This window comes from Lytechinus pictus, chromosome 9 (assembly GCF_037042905.1).
Source record: "Lytechinus pictus isolate F3 Inbred chromosome 9, Lp3.0, whole genome shotgun sequence".
In the NCBI taxonomy this organism is placed as follows: Eukaryota; Metazoa; Echinodermata; class Echinoidea; order Temnopleuroida; family Toxopneustidae; genus Lytechinus; species Lytechinus pictus.
In genome coordinates this window covers 12,683,411-12,703,127 of record NC_087253.1, presented here as the reverse complement: position 1 = coordinate 12,703,127, position 19,717 = coordinate 12,683,411, and the positions used below count along the sequence as shown (strand labels likewise).

At 37.0% G+C, this 19,717-nt stretch overlaps 1 protein-coding gene across 2 annotated transcripts; it reads right to left on the bottom strand.

The window, feature by feature from the left end:
* Positions 1–649: 649 nt before the first annotated feature.
* Positions 650–19,552, bottom strand: LOC129268781 (adenosine deaminase 2-like). Of its 2 annotated transcripts, XR_010294644.1 has the most exons (11): positions 19,027–19,473; positions 16,881–17,240; positions 15,017–15,245; positions 14,280–14,490; positions 13,478–13,608; positions 12,299–12,501; positions 9,689–9,846; positions 8,127–8,329; positions 6,235–6,324; positions 2,566–5,567; positions 1,600–2,245 (listed from the first exon to the last, which is right to left on the bottom strand). XR_010294644.1 is itself a non-coding variant. In XM_054906281.2 (10 exons), the coding sequence occupies exons 2-10, from the start codon at positions 17,209–17,211 to the stop codon at positions 5,528–5,530; spliced, it is 1,596 nt and encodes a 531-aa protein (XP_054762256.2). In that variant the 5' UTR covers positions 17,212–17,240; positions 19,027–19,552; the 3' UTR covers positions 650–5,527. The 2 variants fall into 2 exon arrangements, 1 of the variants encoding a protein (XP_054762256.2); XM_054906281.2 differs by having other exon boundaries at positions 650–5,567; positions 19,027–19,552.
* Positions 19,553–19,717: the final 165 nt, after the last annotated feature.

Below are 19,717 nucleotides of genomic sequence, written 5' to 3'. Positions count from 1 at the left end.
CGAATATTGTTGATTGGGGATGTTGTAAGAAAATGGATATAGAACATTGACTTTAGGGGGCAACAAACTGACTGAACTGCAATATATGATGTCCATCTATCTCTATCGGGTCTATATATATTCCGGTCTCCTTCTTCTCCTCCTTATTCTCTCCCTCCTCTAGATTTTCTTCTTTTTCTTCCTCTTCTTCTTGTCTTCTCTCCTCCTTTTTTCTTCTTCTCTTCCTCCTCCATCTTCTTCTCCTTATCATCTTCCTTCTCTTCTTTCATTCTCTCCTTTTCCCGTCCTCCTCCCTCCTTCAATTCCATCTTTTTCCCTGCCTCCATCCCCCTTTCATCATGGGTAAATATTCTGTTTAGAGTTTGGACCATCTTTTCAAACCATTCCCTTGGGTTGGATTTCCCTTGATGAAAGTAACTTGTTGCTATCATCCCTAAGAAAGAAACATACACACAATCCAAGACATCCAAGTAGAGACCTTTTTAGCGTATTTATTATGAAACATACTTCTCTCACACACACACCCCCTCACGGTACAGGGTCAGTAACAGTAAGCATCCATAAAACCAAAAGCCTTTTTCTTTATCTTATTTATTTATCTATCTATCTATATATCTATCTATCTATCTATTTATTTATTTATTTATTTATCTATCTATCTTTATTTATTTATCACACAGTAAACAACATAAGGAGGTAGCTATGGTTCATTTATTGGGAGAACAGTAATCTTCCAATCTTTGAGCACGGGGTCCAGTATGAAATTCATTTTTTTTTTACCCAAGTAATGAACTGAAGACTGGCACAGGTTTCTTGGAAAGCCTTAATTCATGTTTTTGTAAGCTACATTTCTCTCTTTAATTAAAGTGATTATTTCATGGTTCATCCATTTTTCAGAGGTGCGCACATATCTACTATTGATAATAATATAGATGGGAAATTTTCCCAATCCATATTTACATCGTTACATTCAGTTACTTTAGACCATGCAGTCTGATCGGGATAAATTGAATTTGAAATTATCTACATTATTATCTTTTATTCTGGTTAAATGACTTTCAGATCTGTTTTAAAGGTCAAGTCCACCCCAGAAAGATCTTGATTTGAATAAAGAAAAATCACGCTAGTATAACGCTGAAAATTTCATCAAAATTGGATGTAAAATAAGAAAGTTATGACATTTTAAAATTGCACTTATTTTTCACAAAACAACTTGTGACATGCAAATGAAAGAGACAATGATGTCCCTCACTCACTACTTCTTTTGATTTTTATAGTTTGAATTCTACAATATTTCATTTTTTAAAATTTTTGACAATAAGGACAAACTTGACTGAACCATATGCTTATTCCACATGTTCAGAGAGGAATTAATCGTTGTTTCACTTGACAATGAGAAAATTACAATATTTCATATAACAAAATACAAAGGAAATAGTGAGTGGATGATGTCATCAGTTTCCTCATTTGCATACTGACAAGGATGTGCATATAACTGTTTTGCGAAATTAAGCGAAAATTTAAAATGTCATAACTTTCTCATTTTACATCCGATTTTGATGAAATTTTCAGTGTTTTTTTAATTTTTCTCTTTTTATTCAAATAAACTTTTTGTTGGGGTGGACTTGTCCTTTAAAGGACCCTTCTTTGGTTGCCATTAAAACAAACCATTTATGATTATTAAAAAGTAAACATGATTCTAATTTAACTCTATATACTTATAATAAGAAAAGCCTTAGGCTGAAATGATAAATGCGTCCTTTGGATGAACTATTCATCATGTTTAGAGCTTGGCCCGACGTGATATGTAGCTAGCTTACATTTGTACATGATTAAAAATGGTTTGACCATTAAGCAAATGTTATTACCCTAGCCTATACATTAAAAAGATATATCTACATGTACCATATATTCAAAAAAGTATAATACCTACAAAACCATTACTTAAACTTATAAATTCATAACCTGCATGAAATATTTTTTTCTTCTGTTGAACAGTATCATGCTTACATAAATACACAAATATAAACAAGGCTTAATTGTTAAATAATACTACCATAAACCAAACCTACACATTATTATGCATATATACATGTAGCATATATCCCCAAAGTACTATACATACATTACTTCAACCTGTCTGGACTATCCTGTTTATTTCCAATTCGTCTATCGCCAATTTGTCCATTGCCAACTTGTCTACTATCATTTGGTCTATCATCAGTTTGTCTACTCACCACATGGTCTACTTTCATTTAGTCTAATGCCATTCCGTCTAATAATTTAGTCCATATACCATTTGGTCTAATAAAACTAAAGTGTTAATTGTGTTAAATGAATGAAAAGAAAGTGGGTATTAGACCAACTGGTTATTAGACGAAGTGGTAATAGACGAACTGGTGATTAGACAAAGTGAAGATTGGACCAAATGGTTGTTAGACGAAATGTTGATGAACGGAATGGCATTACACTAAATGAAGGTAGACCATGTGGTGAGTGGATGAGTTGGCAGTGGACAATTGGCAATTTACCGATTATTCATTCTGTTTAACCTTATATATAGGCCTACAGCTTACTTTTAAACATGATTTATCAATGGCTTAAATGTTAACAATTTAGCCATAACCCAGCCTGCAAAAAGACACATATACAAACATTTACATCAAATCCAAAGGTAAGAATACACATAAAGCCTTTACCATCTCACTTGTACATTTTATGCAACTACTGTCATATAAAAGATTTCTTGTGCAAAGTTGGGTGAAAGAATTCATGATATTATCCAATCAATCTTACACAATAATATGATTTGTCACAAGCTTGAACTGTCAGCACAACTTTGGACAAAAACTATTTTGTGTTATGGACAAAAACTATTTTTTTCTCAACTTTCAAGAAGTTTAGTTGGTCCAAATATTCCTGACCAGACACCCTGCAAAAATATCTCTTGTATGTACCCTGTTCACAAAAGGCATTAGATTTTTTAGGACAAATATGATTATACATTTCAAACTAGAATACTGCTTAACACATATGCACACAAAAAGGCACGCACACCAATACCCAGTATACTACTTGTTTCACAAGTTACATGTATATGTACACATGTTGCATTACATTACAAAACATCTTAATGTTTTGATACAAATATCTCTTTGACATATGTATGGCGAAGTCAATGATTCATTCAATTACTTGGTCATATTTCAGTTGTAATATGGAAATGCTAATTGTTTCCATAATTTTATAAAACCCTTTGAGGAGCCAGTATCACAGAAGGTTTATGATCAATTGCAAATATGGAAAGCATGATTTTGATTGGTCATTGGTCATTTTGAACACACTTCAAATGCAATCATAAATTTGATTTTGATTGTTCACTGTAGTGTCATGATTGCATGCAAGCCTCTGTATTAGATGGCCTACATGTAGGAGAGTTTGACAGCAATGAAATATGCCAAAAGTCATATAACAAAGTCTCAATAAAAATACTCACCGACAAAAAAACCCTGATAAAAGAAGATATACACAAGATGCCGAACATGATCATGGTACTATCACCAACTACCTACTTTGTATCCGTATTTCAAAAATCTCTTCAAGCAGATGGAATATACTGCCTCATATATTTACCTCGGGTCATCCCTACTTCAGGTCTCTAGAAGAATGCCAGAAGAAGTTAAAGTCAGATGGAGATTTCAGTTTTAGATTTGAGGTTTCTGTCAAGGCTTTTTGGTATTACCCGTAGTTTATAAGTACTACTACTACTACTACTACTAATTTTTTTTATATAGCGCTTTTCCCAGAATGGCTCAAAGTGTGTTACAGCATATCGTTACCCCGGTCATTGGATTCATTTAAATCCCACACAAAAAGTGTACAATTCCACTCCCTGGGGAGCATTCCTTGCATTCATCGCAGCCTCATTATGGCGCTGGCAAATTTAAACATAATATCTTTCGCATCCTACCGGGATCGCATCCTACTAAGGTGTGTTTATGCGGCAGTTTTTATAAACCCTAGAATCATGATTTGAAACATGTTTAGAAAGATGTTTGTGCAGAATCATGGTTGCGTTTGGTGTAAAAATAAACATGTTTAAAATCACAAACATGAACACAGAAAAAAAAGGGCATTTGGAAATACGTTTCTGCAGGATTGCATTCAAAACAGGTCAAATAAACATAATGGTTATTTGAATCATGATTCTATGACGTCATTGCGTTGGCATACTTCCGTGTTAATATCATACTGCGCGCTGCTGTGATTCATGTTTGTGTTTTGAATGACGATTCACGTTTGCAAATCTAGCTTATGAGGTCACATAAATTTCATGTATATTGTTGAACACAGGTGAATTCTAGCACCATTGTATGAGCTTAATTCCGTTTGTATTCATTTACTTGGTCTACATCTCAGATATTCTAATACCACATGGGCTAATAAGCTTATTTGGTCTACTATGTAAATGTGGTCTAATTAACCATTTAGTCTCATTGTCATTTAGGCCCTATACTTCAGTCACATTTGCTCTACGGCGGCCATATGATGAGTCAAAAACAGCAGTTTCATTTTTTTATTCGAGGCACCTATGTGCAGCTGGTACAAAAAATGTGAAAATGGCTGCTTTCGACTCGCTGTACGGTCGCGGTAGATTAAATATGACTGAGGTATTAGTTTAATGACCAGTTTTCTAGATTCAACTTCATCCACTTCATCCGTGAGCGCCAGCCCAGTAGAACCTAAGCTATATAAGAACCCATCATCACTTATTATTTTTACTTTCATTGTTAAATGAAAACTTCATTCAACTTTTGGTTCATTATCATATAGACTATTTGTTGTCGTACCAAGTGGATATTAGACAAAATGAGAAGTGCCATACTGGAAATAAGAAAACATGGTATTAATGGGCTAAATGGCAAATAGACCAAATGGTTATTAAACAAACTGCTTGTAGACGAAGTAGGATTAGACCATGTGGGATAAGACCAAACGGAATTGCAATCGATCCGATCAACCACAACTACGGAAAGCCAGCAACGTCAACATCCAAAATGCATGTTTGTTCAATATTTTCCAGATATGATGCATATTTTTACATTATTAATTTTCTTGAAGATTCAGTGTGCTTCTCTCAATTTACAAAAGACATCGTGCAAATTTCCTGAAATAGAAATTATGACACTGATGGATTTCCGTAGAGTTGAGGGTGATCGGACTAATCGTAACTCCTTGTAAGATGGGGCCCTGGGCGCCGTAACACATAGGTTAGCGATTAATCGCTAACTGAAATGACTTATTAAGATCCTTGTTGCATGTGCATTTTGCTAAGTAGACTGACTATGAACCAGTCAGCATTGTTATTTAAATTAGCGATCAATCGCTAACCTTTATGTTACGGGACCCTGGTGTAGATTAATCAGTATTGAGCAAAAGACAGCAATATACCCAAAGTCCATGGATATTTAGAGAATATCTGGTAGAAAACATTGTGTAGAACAGCACCAAGGCACATATTGAAGCATCACAGCTCCTCTTTCACTGTTATTCCAGCATGTTCATATCTGCAAAGAATGAAACAAATGAAATCCATCATTTTGTATTAAAAGAAAATCAAAAGTCCCAGGGGAGGGGGGGGGGGACTTCATGAATATCTTTGTCTGACACTGACAATTTTCCTCCATTTTGATTGGCCGATGATAACTTTTACTATGGTAAATGTCAGATAAATTGGGGCTTGTTGGATAAAATGTCTGACAAGTCCTTTCATAAAACCATCAAGCCTTGCAATCAATTTCACATTTGTAATCAATTGTTGGCCTGCTTCAAGCAATGGAAAGTACATGTACATGTAGGAACCTATTTGCTGTAATTGGATCTTATATTATTGCAGTCTAATGCAAACAATACCCTTGATATCAGCAATCAAAGCAGAAAAAAAACGTTTCTTACAAAATGCTCCTCAGTGAATACTTTGCCAAAAAAGCTTCACTTTGAAACAATAGAACAAAGCTGTAGAAGTACATCTCACAGGTTGTTAAATTTGATGTACAATGTATTATTTCATATTGATGAAATGTTTTTTCCCTTTCTTTTGTGTGGAAAAGGGTATCTTATTACTTTTTTTCTACAATATACAAGTAAATATTATATTTCCATGTGACACTGGAATACTATAATAATTAATACCGTTCAACTTTCATCATATAATGAAGCAATTAGATAACATACTTTGCAATTATTTCATCCAGGAATATGTCCCATTTGGCTTGCCATAGACTGTTTGCTGCAGCCTTCTCAGGCTCTGTCATGGCACTGTATCTGCACAAGATTAAAAACAAAGACAGATCGGTTATGTTTTTGCTACGTTGGTTCATACTAATATGCAAATTTGCTTTTCTTTTTTTTTAATCAATTATCAAATCATATTTCATTTAAAATATCTTTTGCCCACATTTAAAAAATAACAACATAAAATACTATAATTATGTGCATAACAGCATAATTTCTCCATCTATAATGAAACGACACCAATTCATCATTTTAAACGTAAATATGATGTTCAATTTGCTGTTCTGTGTTCCAACTAATTTGAGGTGAAAGCTACTTAAAAATGAAGTGTATATACATGTACCTTCTATTTATATATGGAAAGCTCAGATACAATAGTTCTCACATTCACATTTATTGAAGATTAAGTCAATATATCAGACTATTACGGACATAGGGACCTGTCTTTGCACATATGCTTTAACAATAATAATAATAGCAGGGCCCGCTGGGAGAACAGTTTTCAGAACTGAAGTGGCAACCCTGGGTAAAATATGTTGTTATTATGCTCTTATTATTATCATTATTATAATAATAATTATTATTAGTATTATTATTACAACTATCATTATGAGATCAACTGTAAGATACTTGGAAAGGGGTGGATCACTTATCTATGGAGTCATCCATATGAGCAACCACAGGATTTCAAAAACATCCTAGACATTTTTATTTTCTTAAAGGTTAAATATACTCTATTAACATTATTTCCACAAGTTTTCTTGTGGATTAGATGTTCTAAACATGTGTAAACCCTATACAACAATTCAAGTAATTTTTCATTTACATTACCATAACTAATAGTTAACTTACTTTGGGGAAAGATATATCCTAAAGATATGACAAACTCAGAAATGTATCCCTTTTTACTTGCGTTTTCGCTTCAATGTTCCCCTCATTTTGGGGACACCCTTATTGCATTGTGCATGTGGTACACATGACGAAAAACCTCCATTTGAGAACACTACATGTATACCCCAGTTTTTCCTCAATGAATTCTCTTCTCCAAGTACGAAATCCCTACTGCCCCAGGCATGCAATGTAAGTATCAAAACACCTGTTTCTTGACCTCGGTCCGAAGATAACACAACAGCCCGAGTGCGGTCCGGGAAAACATGTCGCCATTTTTTATTCACTTACTTTCCTTATTTCGAGGTTGATTTTCTTCGTTCGAAATTGAAAATGGGCTAGCATTGAATTTCTGAATACAATATGCCTTTGAAAACGTGATTAAATATCGAATACAATAATTTAATTCCGAATGTCCTTCTACAGGCAGAGAAGACTTACGTAATAGCACAGCTGTTGGTTATCATTTCGTCCTTGGCTCAACGCTCATAATCTGGCCTGTGGGGATTACCTGGCCAAGCGGGGTTGATCAGGCGGGTGTTTCATAAAGCTGTTCGTAAGTTAAGAGCGACTGGTGATCCTGTCTTGCAGTAAATGGTACAAACCATTGGCGATGATCACCAGTTGTTGTTAAAGTCGCTCTTAACTTACGAACAGCTTTATGAAACGACCCCCAGGGCTTGGAAATGATTTTTTAGATTTCAAATGCAAAATGGGGTCTAATACCGCAATTTGCAATCTGAACTGCGGTATTTCTGCAAATGGGGGTCTGACGTAATGACATCACCCAGCTAAAAGCATCCTTTTACCCATTTTCATGGTTGCACGTTAGTACAGCAATATAGTCGAGTGGCTTCTCCCCCAGGGTTAAAAATTTGGAACGGGGATCTCCAAACAGAGAATCACAAATTTTTATGAAAGCCATTGATAAACCAACTCCTTACTTGAATGTGTTCAAAGCTAGCTGCTTGAGTAGCGTCAAGCCGGTCGTCTCTCCAGACATGGCCATGAAGGCCATATAGTAGTCATGTGACAAGGGCAATGACCCCCACGCTGCGGGGTCATCTGAGCTGACCACCACCGGGTAATCGTCCGCTATCAGGGTAGCACCGATGTGGTTCCTCAAATCATGGACCAAGTGAAGCACCTACAGAACATGGGCATGAAGTGACAGGCTAATCTCAACGTCATATCACTTGATGCTGATATAAGAAGTAGCAGTACCCTGTCTCGGTTTAAGAAATTATGTCATAAATACCTACTTGATAAATTTAAGACCAGTTGTTAGTTGCACCTGGGGGTGACATGTTTGGAGTGTGAATGTGTGTGTTTGTCTGTGTGAGTGTGTGTATGCTTGCGTGTGGGTAATGATCCTGTTGTGATCTTGAAATACCTTGTATTTTTTTTTCTTCTCATAGTTATTCCATGTTTGAGTAAAATATCATATGCAGGGGCCCCTGATTACAAGCTGTGCTTCTTTGGGGTCCCAAACCTGTCATTTGTTTCAGTTCTTTATAATGTAACCATTTATTTTTGTTTGTATTTTGTTCTCCTTTGACTGGTTTGAATAAATTCAATTCAATTCAAATTCAATTCAATTCAATTCAATTCAATTCAATTCAATTCAATCAAATTCAATTCAAATTCAATTCAATTCAATTCAATTCAATTCAAAATATTCATGCTTCTCCTAACTTGTAATTTTAGCATGATGTAAGCTCCACACATGTGGATGAAATTAAAATCACATCATAGCTAACAAAAGTTACAATGGGTGATAGAGCATTTGCTTGGGCACTTGAGCACTCCAGAGTATTTTAAAATCATGACTTACAGTGGCATTTTTCAATTCATCTTTATTAATTATATGTATTATTTTAAGGGCATTTTAGTGCAATACAATCATAATTAATGTGAACTTATGCACTTCTTACAATAAAAAAAAATGATGTGGACTTGATGTTACCATCACAACATGATAAAATTGGTCCATATACCGGTATACCAAATTATCACTACTACATCATAATTTTTATCATAACTTGCACTACAATAATAATAATAACCATGTTTAAGCTTGAATTTATGTAGATGTTTCTTGTGCTAATAAATCATATATAATAACACAATGTTTGGGGGTGTCATGGTCTAGTGGTTGAGACTGACGTCTTTCAATATGAAGGACATGGGTTCAATTCCAAGCCATAGCGTGTTTTCCTTCAGCAAGAAATTTACCCACATTGTGCTGCACTCAACCCAGGTGAGGTAAATGGGTACCGGCAGGAAGTAATTCCTCAAAAAGCTGTGTGCACCGGAATCGGTAGACTAGCTTAGCCGGGGTAATATAGGAGCGCCTTGAGCACCTAGCAAGGTGGCTACGTGCGCTATACAAATCCTATATTATCTATTTAAATCGACTTGTTCTGAATTCTATGATTCCTATGGGCTTTGTCATTATACACCAACCTATTCCAGTAAGCAACGGGTTGATATAAACATCACATACCTGGTTTGAAATTGGGTTTAGCTCTATGGCGATGCCCTTCGACTTTACGATCTCCATGACAGAGGGATGCTTAGTGATGGCGAAGCCGTGCCCAATGCGACTTGTGTTGAGGAGAACAGCGTCAATAAGATTGTCATCAACAAACGTTCCCTGCCAGTCTGCAATAATAATAATTATAATAATAATATGCATTTATATAGCACAAAAACTATTTCTATATATTCTGTTGTGCTGCAAGAGCTTTCTAGGTGGTGTACATGTACATGTACTATTGGAATAGATAGGTTTTTAATTTTAATTTGAAACTATGTAAATTTGTTGAATTCCTAATGTTGAGGGGAAGTTTGTTCCATAGTTGTGGGGCTGTCATCAGAAATTAACTATCTCCTAGTGTTGCTTTAGTCTTGTGTGGGGATACTTGCAGTATGAGTGTATCATGTGAGCTATGTTGGTGATGCTTGGTCATGAGATCGGGATTTCAATTTCAAGAGATCTGAGATATAACTTGATAAAGGATTATCAAATGTGGCTTCAGTCATAATAATAAGACACGACTTTGATCATATACATGTAAGAGCATCATGGTCTACTTCCTCTGACTCCCGTCTTTCAATCCAAGGGTCATGGGTTCAAACTGCAGCAATGATACTTTTGTCCTCACAAAAAAATTTATTCATATATTCTGCTGCACTCGACACAGGTGAGGTGATCGTTTCTTTGGCAAGAATCAATTCATTGGAAAGCTTGTGCACTGTATAAAGGTTTACAGGGCTAAAGCATTCATTCCTTTACTTATTTGAAAATTCCCTGCATATATTTCATGCTGTATGTGAACCAGGAAGGTACAGAAGGCTCTACATATTTCATCCTTCCATATTAAGTCATATAATCGCCTAACTCGAAGCATTATCACAGACCGTATACAGTCCGACCTCTGTTATCCGGACATGTTGGGACCAGCACCAATCCGAATAATGGATTTATTCGGATCTGGGAGACCCAATATCAAATACACGCAGCGGCCTCCCCAAAGGCGGTAGCTACACGTAATTTATTGTAGTGGGCGTACAGACAGTATTTACTGCAGTGTCAGTGCAAATTACAGGCGGCATTTTTTAAAGAAATGAAATCGATCGATGGCTGAAACTGTTGGATAATTTACCTGCTAAAATGATTGAGGTATACATCGAGCATACCTCGAAAGAAAGAGACTGACTCGATGGAACTAAGTTTTACAATTAGATCATCGTGGTGTGTATCATCGCAGCTTCGCAATGTCAGCCATTGTTATACTGACTGTAGGCTCAAACATGAGAGATGGCGCTGTCCAGTCCTTATTGAGGCCTAGCGCTAGCTAGCGAGACATGTGTTGTTTTTCCCCGGGAAATAAAAAGAGAATGTGATGAAATGTTTGCGCTGCGCCCTGATCTAAGTTCTTTAGGTGATTTGGGTGAGATATTTTCATGAAAAATAATGTTGTAGTAGGTACAGTAGACTATGTTGGGAAATATATATGTAATCAAAGTGAGTTTGGGTAGGATTGATTTAGATTGAAATCTCATTTCCTCACGTACTAGATTGAATTGGGGAAAAAAAATCTTGGCAAGTGTGCGTCCGGATAATAGAGAGATCCGGATAAGGGGAGGCCAGATAAGAGAGGTCGGAATGTACATGCAAAACGCCTTATTTACATCATCTATTAAAGTCAAATTTCACACAAGTCGAACAGATTTCTCTTGTCCAATGCGATTCGACTAAGGCATAGCACCTGTAATCTAATCTATCAAGAATTAATAAAAATTATAATAGTTACATTTACATGTTTATGGCACTTCATACTTAGTTTTTTCTAAGTGCTTTACATGTGATTATTACACGTATTACCCCGGTCATTGGATCCACCACTGTTCCACACATAAAGTGCACCATCTCCACTCCCTGTGGAGCATCCTGGCCAGGCAACCATTTTTTTACTAGTGCACACATGCTACTCTAATCACATCCACATCCTACCAGTTACCCATTTAACACCTGGGTGGAGTGTGATAAACATGGGTAAGTGCCTTGCCAAAGGACATGAGCGCAGGGTGGGTTCTGGGGGGGGGGGGAGGGGGGAGTGAAATATATTGCTGTACACATGCGTGACAAAAAAAAAACATGTTTAAAGGGGTGTTTTTTCAGTTTTGGACGCGGGCAGCGCATGCACTTGTTAAGGGTATCAAAAACACTGATTTTCAAGAAAAAAGGTGGTTTTAAAAAACTGGTCAATGGTCAATCGTGGGGTCAAACGTATTTAGGGTATTTTTTTCCAAAGCTTTCTTTTTTTAAAGACTAGCCAAACATGTTTAGGGTATGTTTTTTCCCCTAGCTTTTTCCCCAGGGTCATATTCTGGCGACAACCTGTTTAGGGGCCAAAATGTGTAAATAAAGCCCGCGAAAAACTTGTTTAGGGGGTTATTTTTCATACGGATAAAAAAATTGTTTAGGGGGTGTTTGGAAATAATTTGGTCACGCATGTGTACAGCAATACATTTTACTGGCCCCCCTGGGGGTGGGATTCGAACCCTCGACCAAGACGTCTCCACGATCAAAATTGTTTTAGGTACATACTTGTTTCACCCGAATGGAAGAAAAATGGCAAGTCTGCGCCAACTTCGGAGGGGTACAGGAGCTCGTTGAGATAGTCAAAGGTGGGCCCTCCCCCATCCTCTTGGGCTACTAGGTCATACCCAGCAAAGTAGTCCGGGTACCTCTTACGTAGATCTATCGCCTGTAGGACCTGGTCCATGATGAAGGTTCTATTGACTGGATGTCTGGAAAATAAAGTACAAAAATGCTGATTTTTATTTACAAGCAGATGAGACCCGCATGAAACAAGGTAGTAGCAGTAGAAGTAGAAGTAGTGGTAGTTAGAAGTAAAGGTGGTAAATATAGTAGAAGTTGAATATTTTTTCACATTGGATTAAACATGCAGATGCAACACAAGTGGGATCTTTATTTATAGAATATTTTCCCTTTCTTTTCTGACCTATTTTTCATATTCAGGGCTCTTATAATCAGATGAGCTCCTTTTCAAGGTAATCACTAAATTTTGTCAATTTGTCATGAAAGCTGGTATTAAGTTAGATCTTGGTGATTATCTTCCTTTAAATATCTTTTTTTTTGCACTGAAAAAGATATTGTTGAAATGAAAATTGAAAAATTAAAAACAGATATCTTCCTCCCTTTTCTGAACTATCTTTTTTTATTTTTAAGGTGTCAATCGGAATATTTTCTCCAACAAAATCACTAAATGTGGTCAATTTGTCATGAAGAGTTACATGTCTGATGGAAGATTCTATTATTTTGAGGCCCACATATTCATCTGCCAATTTTAAGATTTTAGTGATTATTTTTCTTTTGTGAATGAAAGATATTGATAAAATGAAAATTGGAACAGTGAGAACAGATATCCTACTCCCTTTCTGAACTATTAAATTTTTTTTTTTAGTTTATTAGATTTTTTTTCTCAGACAAAATCACTAAATGTAGTCAATTTGTCCTGAAGGGTTACCAGATTTAAGATGCTTTTAGTTTTAGGCACACAAATTCATCTGCCAATTCTGCGATTTTAGTAATTATCTTCCTCAACACATTGTTTTGCAATAAATAAAAGAGAATGATGAAATTAAAATTTGAAAACTAAGATCTTCCTCCCTTTTCTGAACTATTTTTGCATTTTTCAGGTGTATCGGAATATTTTTCTCCAACGAAATCACTAAATGTGGTCAATTTGTCATGAACGGTTACCTGATGGAAGATGCTATTATTTTGAGGCCCACAAATTCCTTCGGATAGGACTTCTTGAATTCCTCTGCAACCTTGATGAACTTCTGCAAGGTGTACTCCGGAGAGTGAATGGTACCATCCAACTCCTCAAGCTGAGAGTAAAAAGGAATAAAGAATTTGATTTTCAACCCCTTATGCGAATTATGTAAAATTGCACATTTGTACAATTAAACTCCAGTCGGGTATTTAACAAGTATTCCCAAATAATTTTAGCATTTAGAAAGTAGAATGATGATATAATGAGCAGCAGTGATAATCTTTCGAGAATTTATATTTACTTGGGTTTACAGAGAAGTAACATCCCCCCATTGGACCCTATACACATTCCCCCTCCCCCAAAGCAAGCAAAAAGTACACTCTTTTAAAATATATTCTGGTCTTCTATACACTTAAAAACTGGGCACTAATGATGTAGATTACCGCACAAAAAGTATACCCTTTTCAGTATTTTTGACCACCCATATCACGTGATGTAGTTAACATGCCATACATGTATCTTGAAATCGATATTATATTTACACATTTTTTGGACACGCATGATATCCACTTGTCATTGCATGTGCCCCCTATGTCCAATCCACACCCCACCCTCCATGTCTTTCAGGGGCCGCGGAAGCTGGGGGGCTTCACCTTCCCCACTTTTTTCCAAAACAGTGAACAAAAACGTAAAAATAACCATATGATTGTGATTTTTTGCATGGTCAGCCCCCCTCCCACTTTGAAAACCGTTCCGCGGCCCCTGTCTTTGGCCAAACAAACTTACTGGAAAGAGCAATGATCTGATCTCTACATACTGGACATTGTCCTGGACCATCTGAAGGAGACTCTGCCTCACAAAGAGTTCAAACGATGTTGTGCTGTAGTACAGGTTCGTCAGAGAGTTCAACGCATTCAGGAACCGAAGCCAGGACATCGTCGTGTTTGCGTACACATCGTCCGGGTGCTGCGCAAACATAGTCAGGTTATGGTATAGCCTGCAGTAGGGTAAAAAATAGTCATCATTAATTGCAATTTTTAGGGGAGCCCTGTTGACTTTTTTTCACATTTGAGCAACAGCTGACTTTTGGAGGCCATTATAATTTGGCAGTATACACTTGTTCTTTGATTAATATGAAAGAAGCTTTCCCTGATCCAGTCAGTAACAATTGGACGAGTATGCATTAAAATGCCAAATCGTCACTTTTCATGAGTCAAATGGGCAATTTCATTAACCGAAACAGGAGTTAATAACATTTTTGTGTTTCACAATAAATCAGTCATAATATGGTTGCCTTTTATGTTTATATATGAAGATGAAATATTATTATCAAAGTTTTATTATTATCATTATTAATATTATCATTATCAAAAATAATTGTTAAGTCTTATTGACCACACACTCCATCCAACGACGCTCATGACACTATTATTATTTTTAAGGTACTGTTTATTTTAATGATTATTTATCATTATGATCATCATTATAATCATCATCGACACAAAGCACTGGTACACACTTACAACTGATCAAAAGAAGAGGCACCCATAGCCTCTCTTTCTTCTGAGACGAGGTGCCACTCCGTCTTGCATTCTGCTGGCTTCTCCTGGGGCATGGCCTCTGAAAACTTGAAGCGGATCGACGAGAAGTAGTCATCCATGACGCAGTAGTGTAGGTGCGGAAGATACGTAATCGTCTGAATCACCCACCAGGGATCGGCCATTGAAATCTCATGAATGTGGAGGATGCCCCCTAGAGTTCAAAACACAACAGAAGTCATGGCTTTCTTACATGTATGTCTTATAGGAGGTATCTTATAACATTATAACAAATGCAGGAATATAGATTGTGTCAAAATTACAAAGCCTACAGGAAAGCTGTCAACACAATATTGCCATAACTTACTGAATTTGAATTGATTCTGAATAATTGATTAATTTGAAATTTGAATAGGTAGAGTAATCTCATTTCTAATAACTAGCCATAACTTTCCTATTCATTATCTAATTTCTTTTACCATTCTGAATTTCCTCCTCTCTCATACCATTTCATGACCATGGTTGAATTCCCCTACAAACCATGATAAGGTTAGGACACTTTTTACCCTTAATTATCAACATGCTTCTGTTAACATTTGGCCCTACACCCTGAGTAGGGTATTAGCGTGTATGATACGTATGTGCCACAGTCGAGACTCCCATTTTCAGCTTAAATTTCCGTTCCAGAGCATCACCAATTTAGAAAGCCATAGACATTCCTATTTTTTTCCCTGTTCCAGAGACCCTCAAATTTGTGATTTGTCATTTGAGTGCCCGCTCAGACTCAGCACACCACAATGACAAATTGCCATTGACTACGTGAATTCAATGGACAGCTCTGCACAGCTATTCGGAAACGGTTGATTGGTTCGTTGCACAGAAACGTCATGACCAAGTTTATGCATGTGCATGCAAAGCTCCAAAACGTTTGATTTGTGCCGTTCTGGAGCTTTGCATTTAGCAATTGGTGATCCTAGAGCAGTTCGGGAGACCCCCATTTTAAGATCAAAGTTTAGTTCCAGAGCCCCCTATTTTTGTTTTGGTGCAGCACAAAGGTATCATTTTGTAATTCGAGTACCCCCCCCCCCCCCGGCCCTAAACAGAGCTGCAGTAAATTGCAATCCATCTGATAAAATAAGAGTCAATAAAGTATTTACTAGCCCGGGGGGGCCACTTACATTGACGAGTGGATACCATGCGCGACCAAAAAAACACGTAAAAGGGATGTCTTTTTCACGATAGGGCTGATAAGGGTGTCAAAAACACAAAAATAATGAAAAAAGGGTATCTATTTCGCTAGGAAAATTACGTGTTTAGGGTCGAATTCGCGGGGATGATAAAACAAAATTAAAATGTTTAATAAAGGATGTCCTTTTTGCCCCAACACTTCGTGTTTAGAGTCCGATTTGCGCGAGGTGTAGAAGGTGGGGTCGTACTAAACCAAATACGGTAAAGCCGACGACCGAAGGACCCGTAACAATAAAACATTCCTGTACTTGTTTAGGGGTTCATTTCAGGGAACATTTGCCAAGAGTATCGTTTTGTTTCCAATACTTGCAAAGGGTAGGGTTTCACACGCCAATACTTGTTAAGGGGTGCATTTTCAGAATATGGAAATTACGTGTTCAGGGTGCTTTTCGAGACCCCATGGTCGCGCATGGTATCCACTCGTGAATGGAAGTGCCCCCCCCCCCCCCCCCCCCCCGGGTTTACTAGTTAACATCAAATATCACAATTTCAGAGAGGGCTCTTTCTACCAACACTGCAATAGAAATGTAAACATTTCATCTCACATTAACGCCCCAAATATAAAACTATTTTTATCTTTAAATTTAAAAATGTATGTTACCTTTGGGCATTCTTTTAATGATGTCAAATACAACACTTTTTTCAACAAGCGGTTTTCCTTCCAAGAAGTTCACAGTTGGTGGGAATGTCTCTGCAAACCCCTCAATGAACTCCTTTTTCTTTGCTGCAAGCAAAATACCGTCCACTCTCTTCTCTTTTTGGTTCAGGACCAGATCTGCTCCAACACCTCGCACAATTTCATTCTGTAGGAACTGGTTTCTCTCATCCAAGTACTTTGAAAGTGGGACACCACCATCAGCCCTTGTTGAGTAGAACAGTCCTAGGCAGACCAGAAGCAAGAGGAAGCACCAGGAATGATGAAATATCTCCATCTTTTTCACCAAGCATAAGCAGCAGGGATCTTGAAATTGATGGAAAAGATATGAGAACATTTATTGAAGCAAATGAAATAATTCAAATAAAGTAAGGTAACAAATAAACAAAGGCCTAAATCCATTCTTCATCAATATCAGCAGCATTGCCACCACCATCATCACAATTATCAGCACCACCACAATCATCATCACCACCATCATGCATCATCACCATCACCATCATCATTATCATTATCCTTACCATCACCATCATCACCACCACTATCACCAGCACCATCATCACCACCACTATCATCAGCACCATCATCACCACCACTATCACCAGCACCATCATCACCACCACTATCATCAGCACCATCATCACCACCACTATCATCAGCACCATCATCACCACCACTATCATCAGCACCATCATCACCACCACTATCACCAGCACCATCATCACCACCACTATCACCAGCACCATCATCACCACCATCATCACCAGCACCATCATCACCACCACTATCACCAGCACCATCATCACCACCACTATCACCAGCACCATCATCACCACCACTATCACCAGCGCCATTATCATCACCACCATCATCATCACCAAGCCTTGGTTCATAGAGACTTTTGGATCGATCGTTCATCAATGTCTAATACTAACTAAGTTGGCTGTAGACCTAGTTTGTTCTTTTCATGTTCAAATGTACATGTATACTATTATTACAAGTAAAATTGAAGCTTACATCATTTAAAAGTAAACCACTATCTGTTGTGGCCATGCATTTTTTTTAATAAGCTTTATTTTCAAAATACATGCTAAGAGTCTGTTCAATAGGGAATTATTTTCCAATAGTCATGACAGTGACTTGTAAGAATTTTTATTAGAGTCTACGTACTTCCCAATACTAGGCAATAATGAAGAAAATATATATCTAATTTATAATAATGCAAGTAAAGACGAATAGTGTTCCGATGAGATGTCATGCTCACAGTTTTGGCATAACAATAAATAGAAAACCATTTGATTGGATCATATTTGCATGGGCGTAAATACACGACATCATATGATTCAAGTAGGGTAATGGCACAATAGTTCACCCCCCAAAAAAAAAAATGGTTTGCTGCTGCTTGAATTTATGCTGGCCGGTGAATGTTTATCATTATCATCTATACAGAGTGTTCTAGCGATGCATTAAAAACACGTATTTTGGTCTGCGTCAATTGCTCGTGCAGTATCAGAGCGTATCCCTAAAAAAGACAGAAATCCGACGAATATCCCATAGGCTCCTGCACAAAATTTGCTATTGAATATGAGAGCTTATTCAACAGTTTAGGGCGCGTGCGCGAAATATACAACGCGTACAACAATGAAAGCAATGTGACGCGCAACATAGAGCACAACTACGCTCGTTGACGTCATAATGAACTACATGCAAGTCGCATTTCAACGACCAAAATTGATCCTATGAAGTGATAATGGCATAATGTGATATGACTTGTTAAATCAAATTGCTCCCTCTTTTTTGTTTGGGGGGGGGGTGGGATAGATGATAATAATTATATTGAAGGGCTTTATTTCATGAAATACCAGAAATATTCTACTCGTTAGGGCCAATATTCATGATATCCACTCATCTACGATTCGTGGAATATTTTCCCGAACTCTTGGAATATTTCTGGTATTTTCTGAGCCATCCAATATAATATGATTTGATGCAAAAAATGTTTGCTTATCCTTGATGAAGATTAGATATAATTGAATATATGTTTGCTTCTGCCGTTGGGCTGGAAACGCTCTTTTGGCCTTGTGACACTTACACTGCAACACTGGACCACCAACTCCTCAGATGTCAGTCACAATATCACCAGGATCTGGACATAAAACTTGGGAACAGAAGATCATGCGTCCACCAGAGCAGGGATTGGCCTGTATCACTTTCAGCTTATGAGTTCTAACTTCATAAATAATGCGACAAATAAAATCTAGCTATTTTTAGTATTACATTTACAATACTTGTAATTGTATAATCAATTTTCTGCAAGAAAGTTCCAATTAAGAAGCAGCATAAGAAGCTCTGGACGACTATAGCCTAGGGATTAGCTCTGGCAAATGAAACTATGTGTGTTGCCATCAGTAGATTTAGGCTAGGTTTATTAAATTAAAGAGTGTCCGAACTTGACCCTGTGCTGTGGCTGTGTTGTCTCTGCCGCGCCTCTGCAGTGTGTGTACATCATAGAGATGTATACTATATATCTCTATGGTGTACATGCATATTTACATGTGTACCAGCTGATTTGAGAGCGCGCGCTTAGGCAGCCGATATCACCTGACCTGCTACAGAATGAAGATTACATCCGATAGGTCGAACGTTATATTCGACTTTAGCTTTACCAATTTAATTACAAGCTTTTGTTGTTCTTTACTATATTTAGGAACAGAATAATAAATTCAATCGTATTAGATTTGCAATATTAAATAAAAATGTAAGCCAAGTAATTATCAAAGATA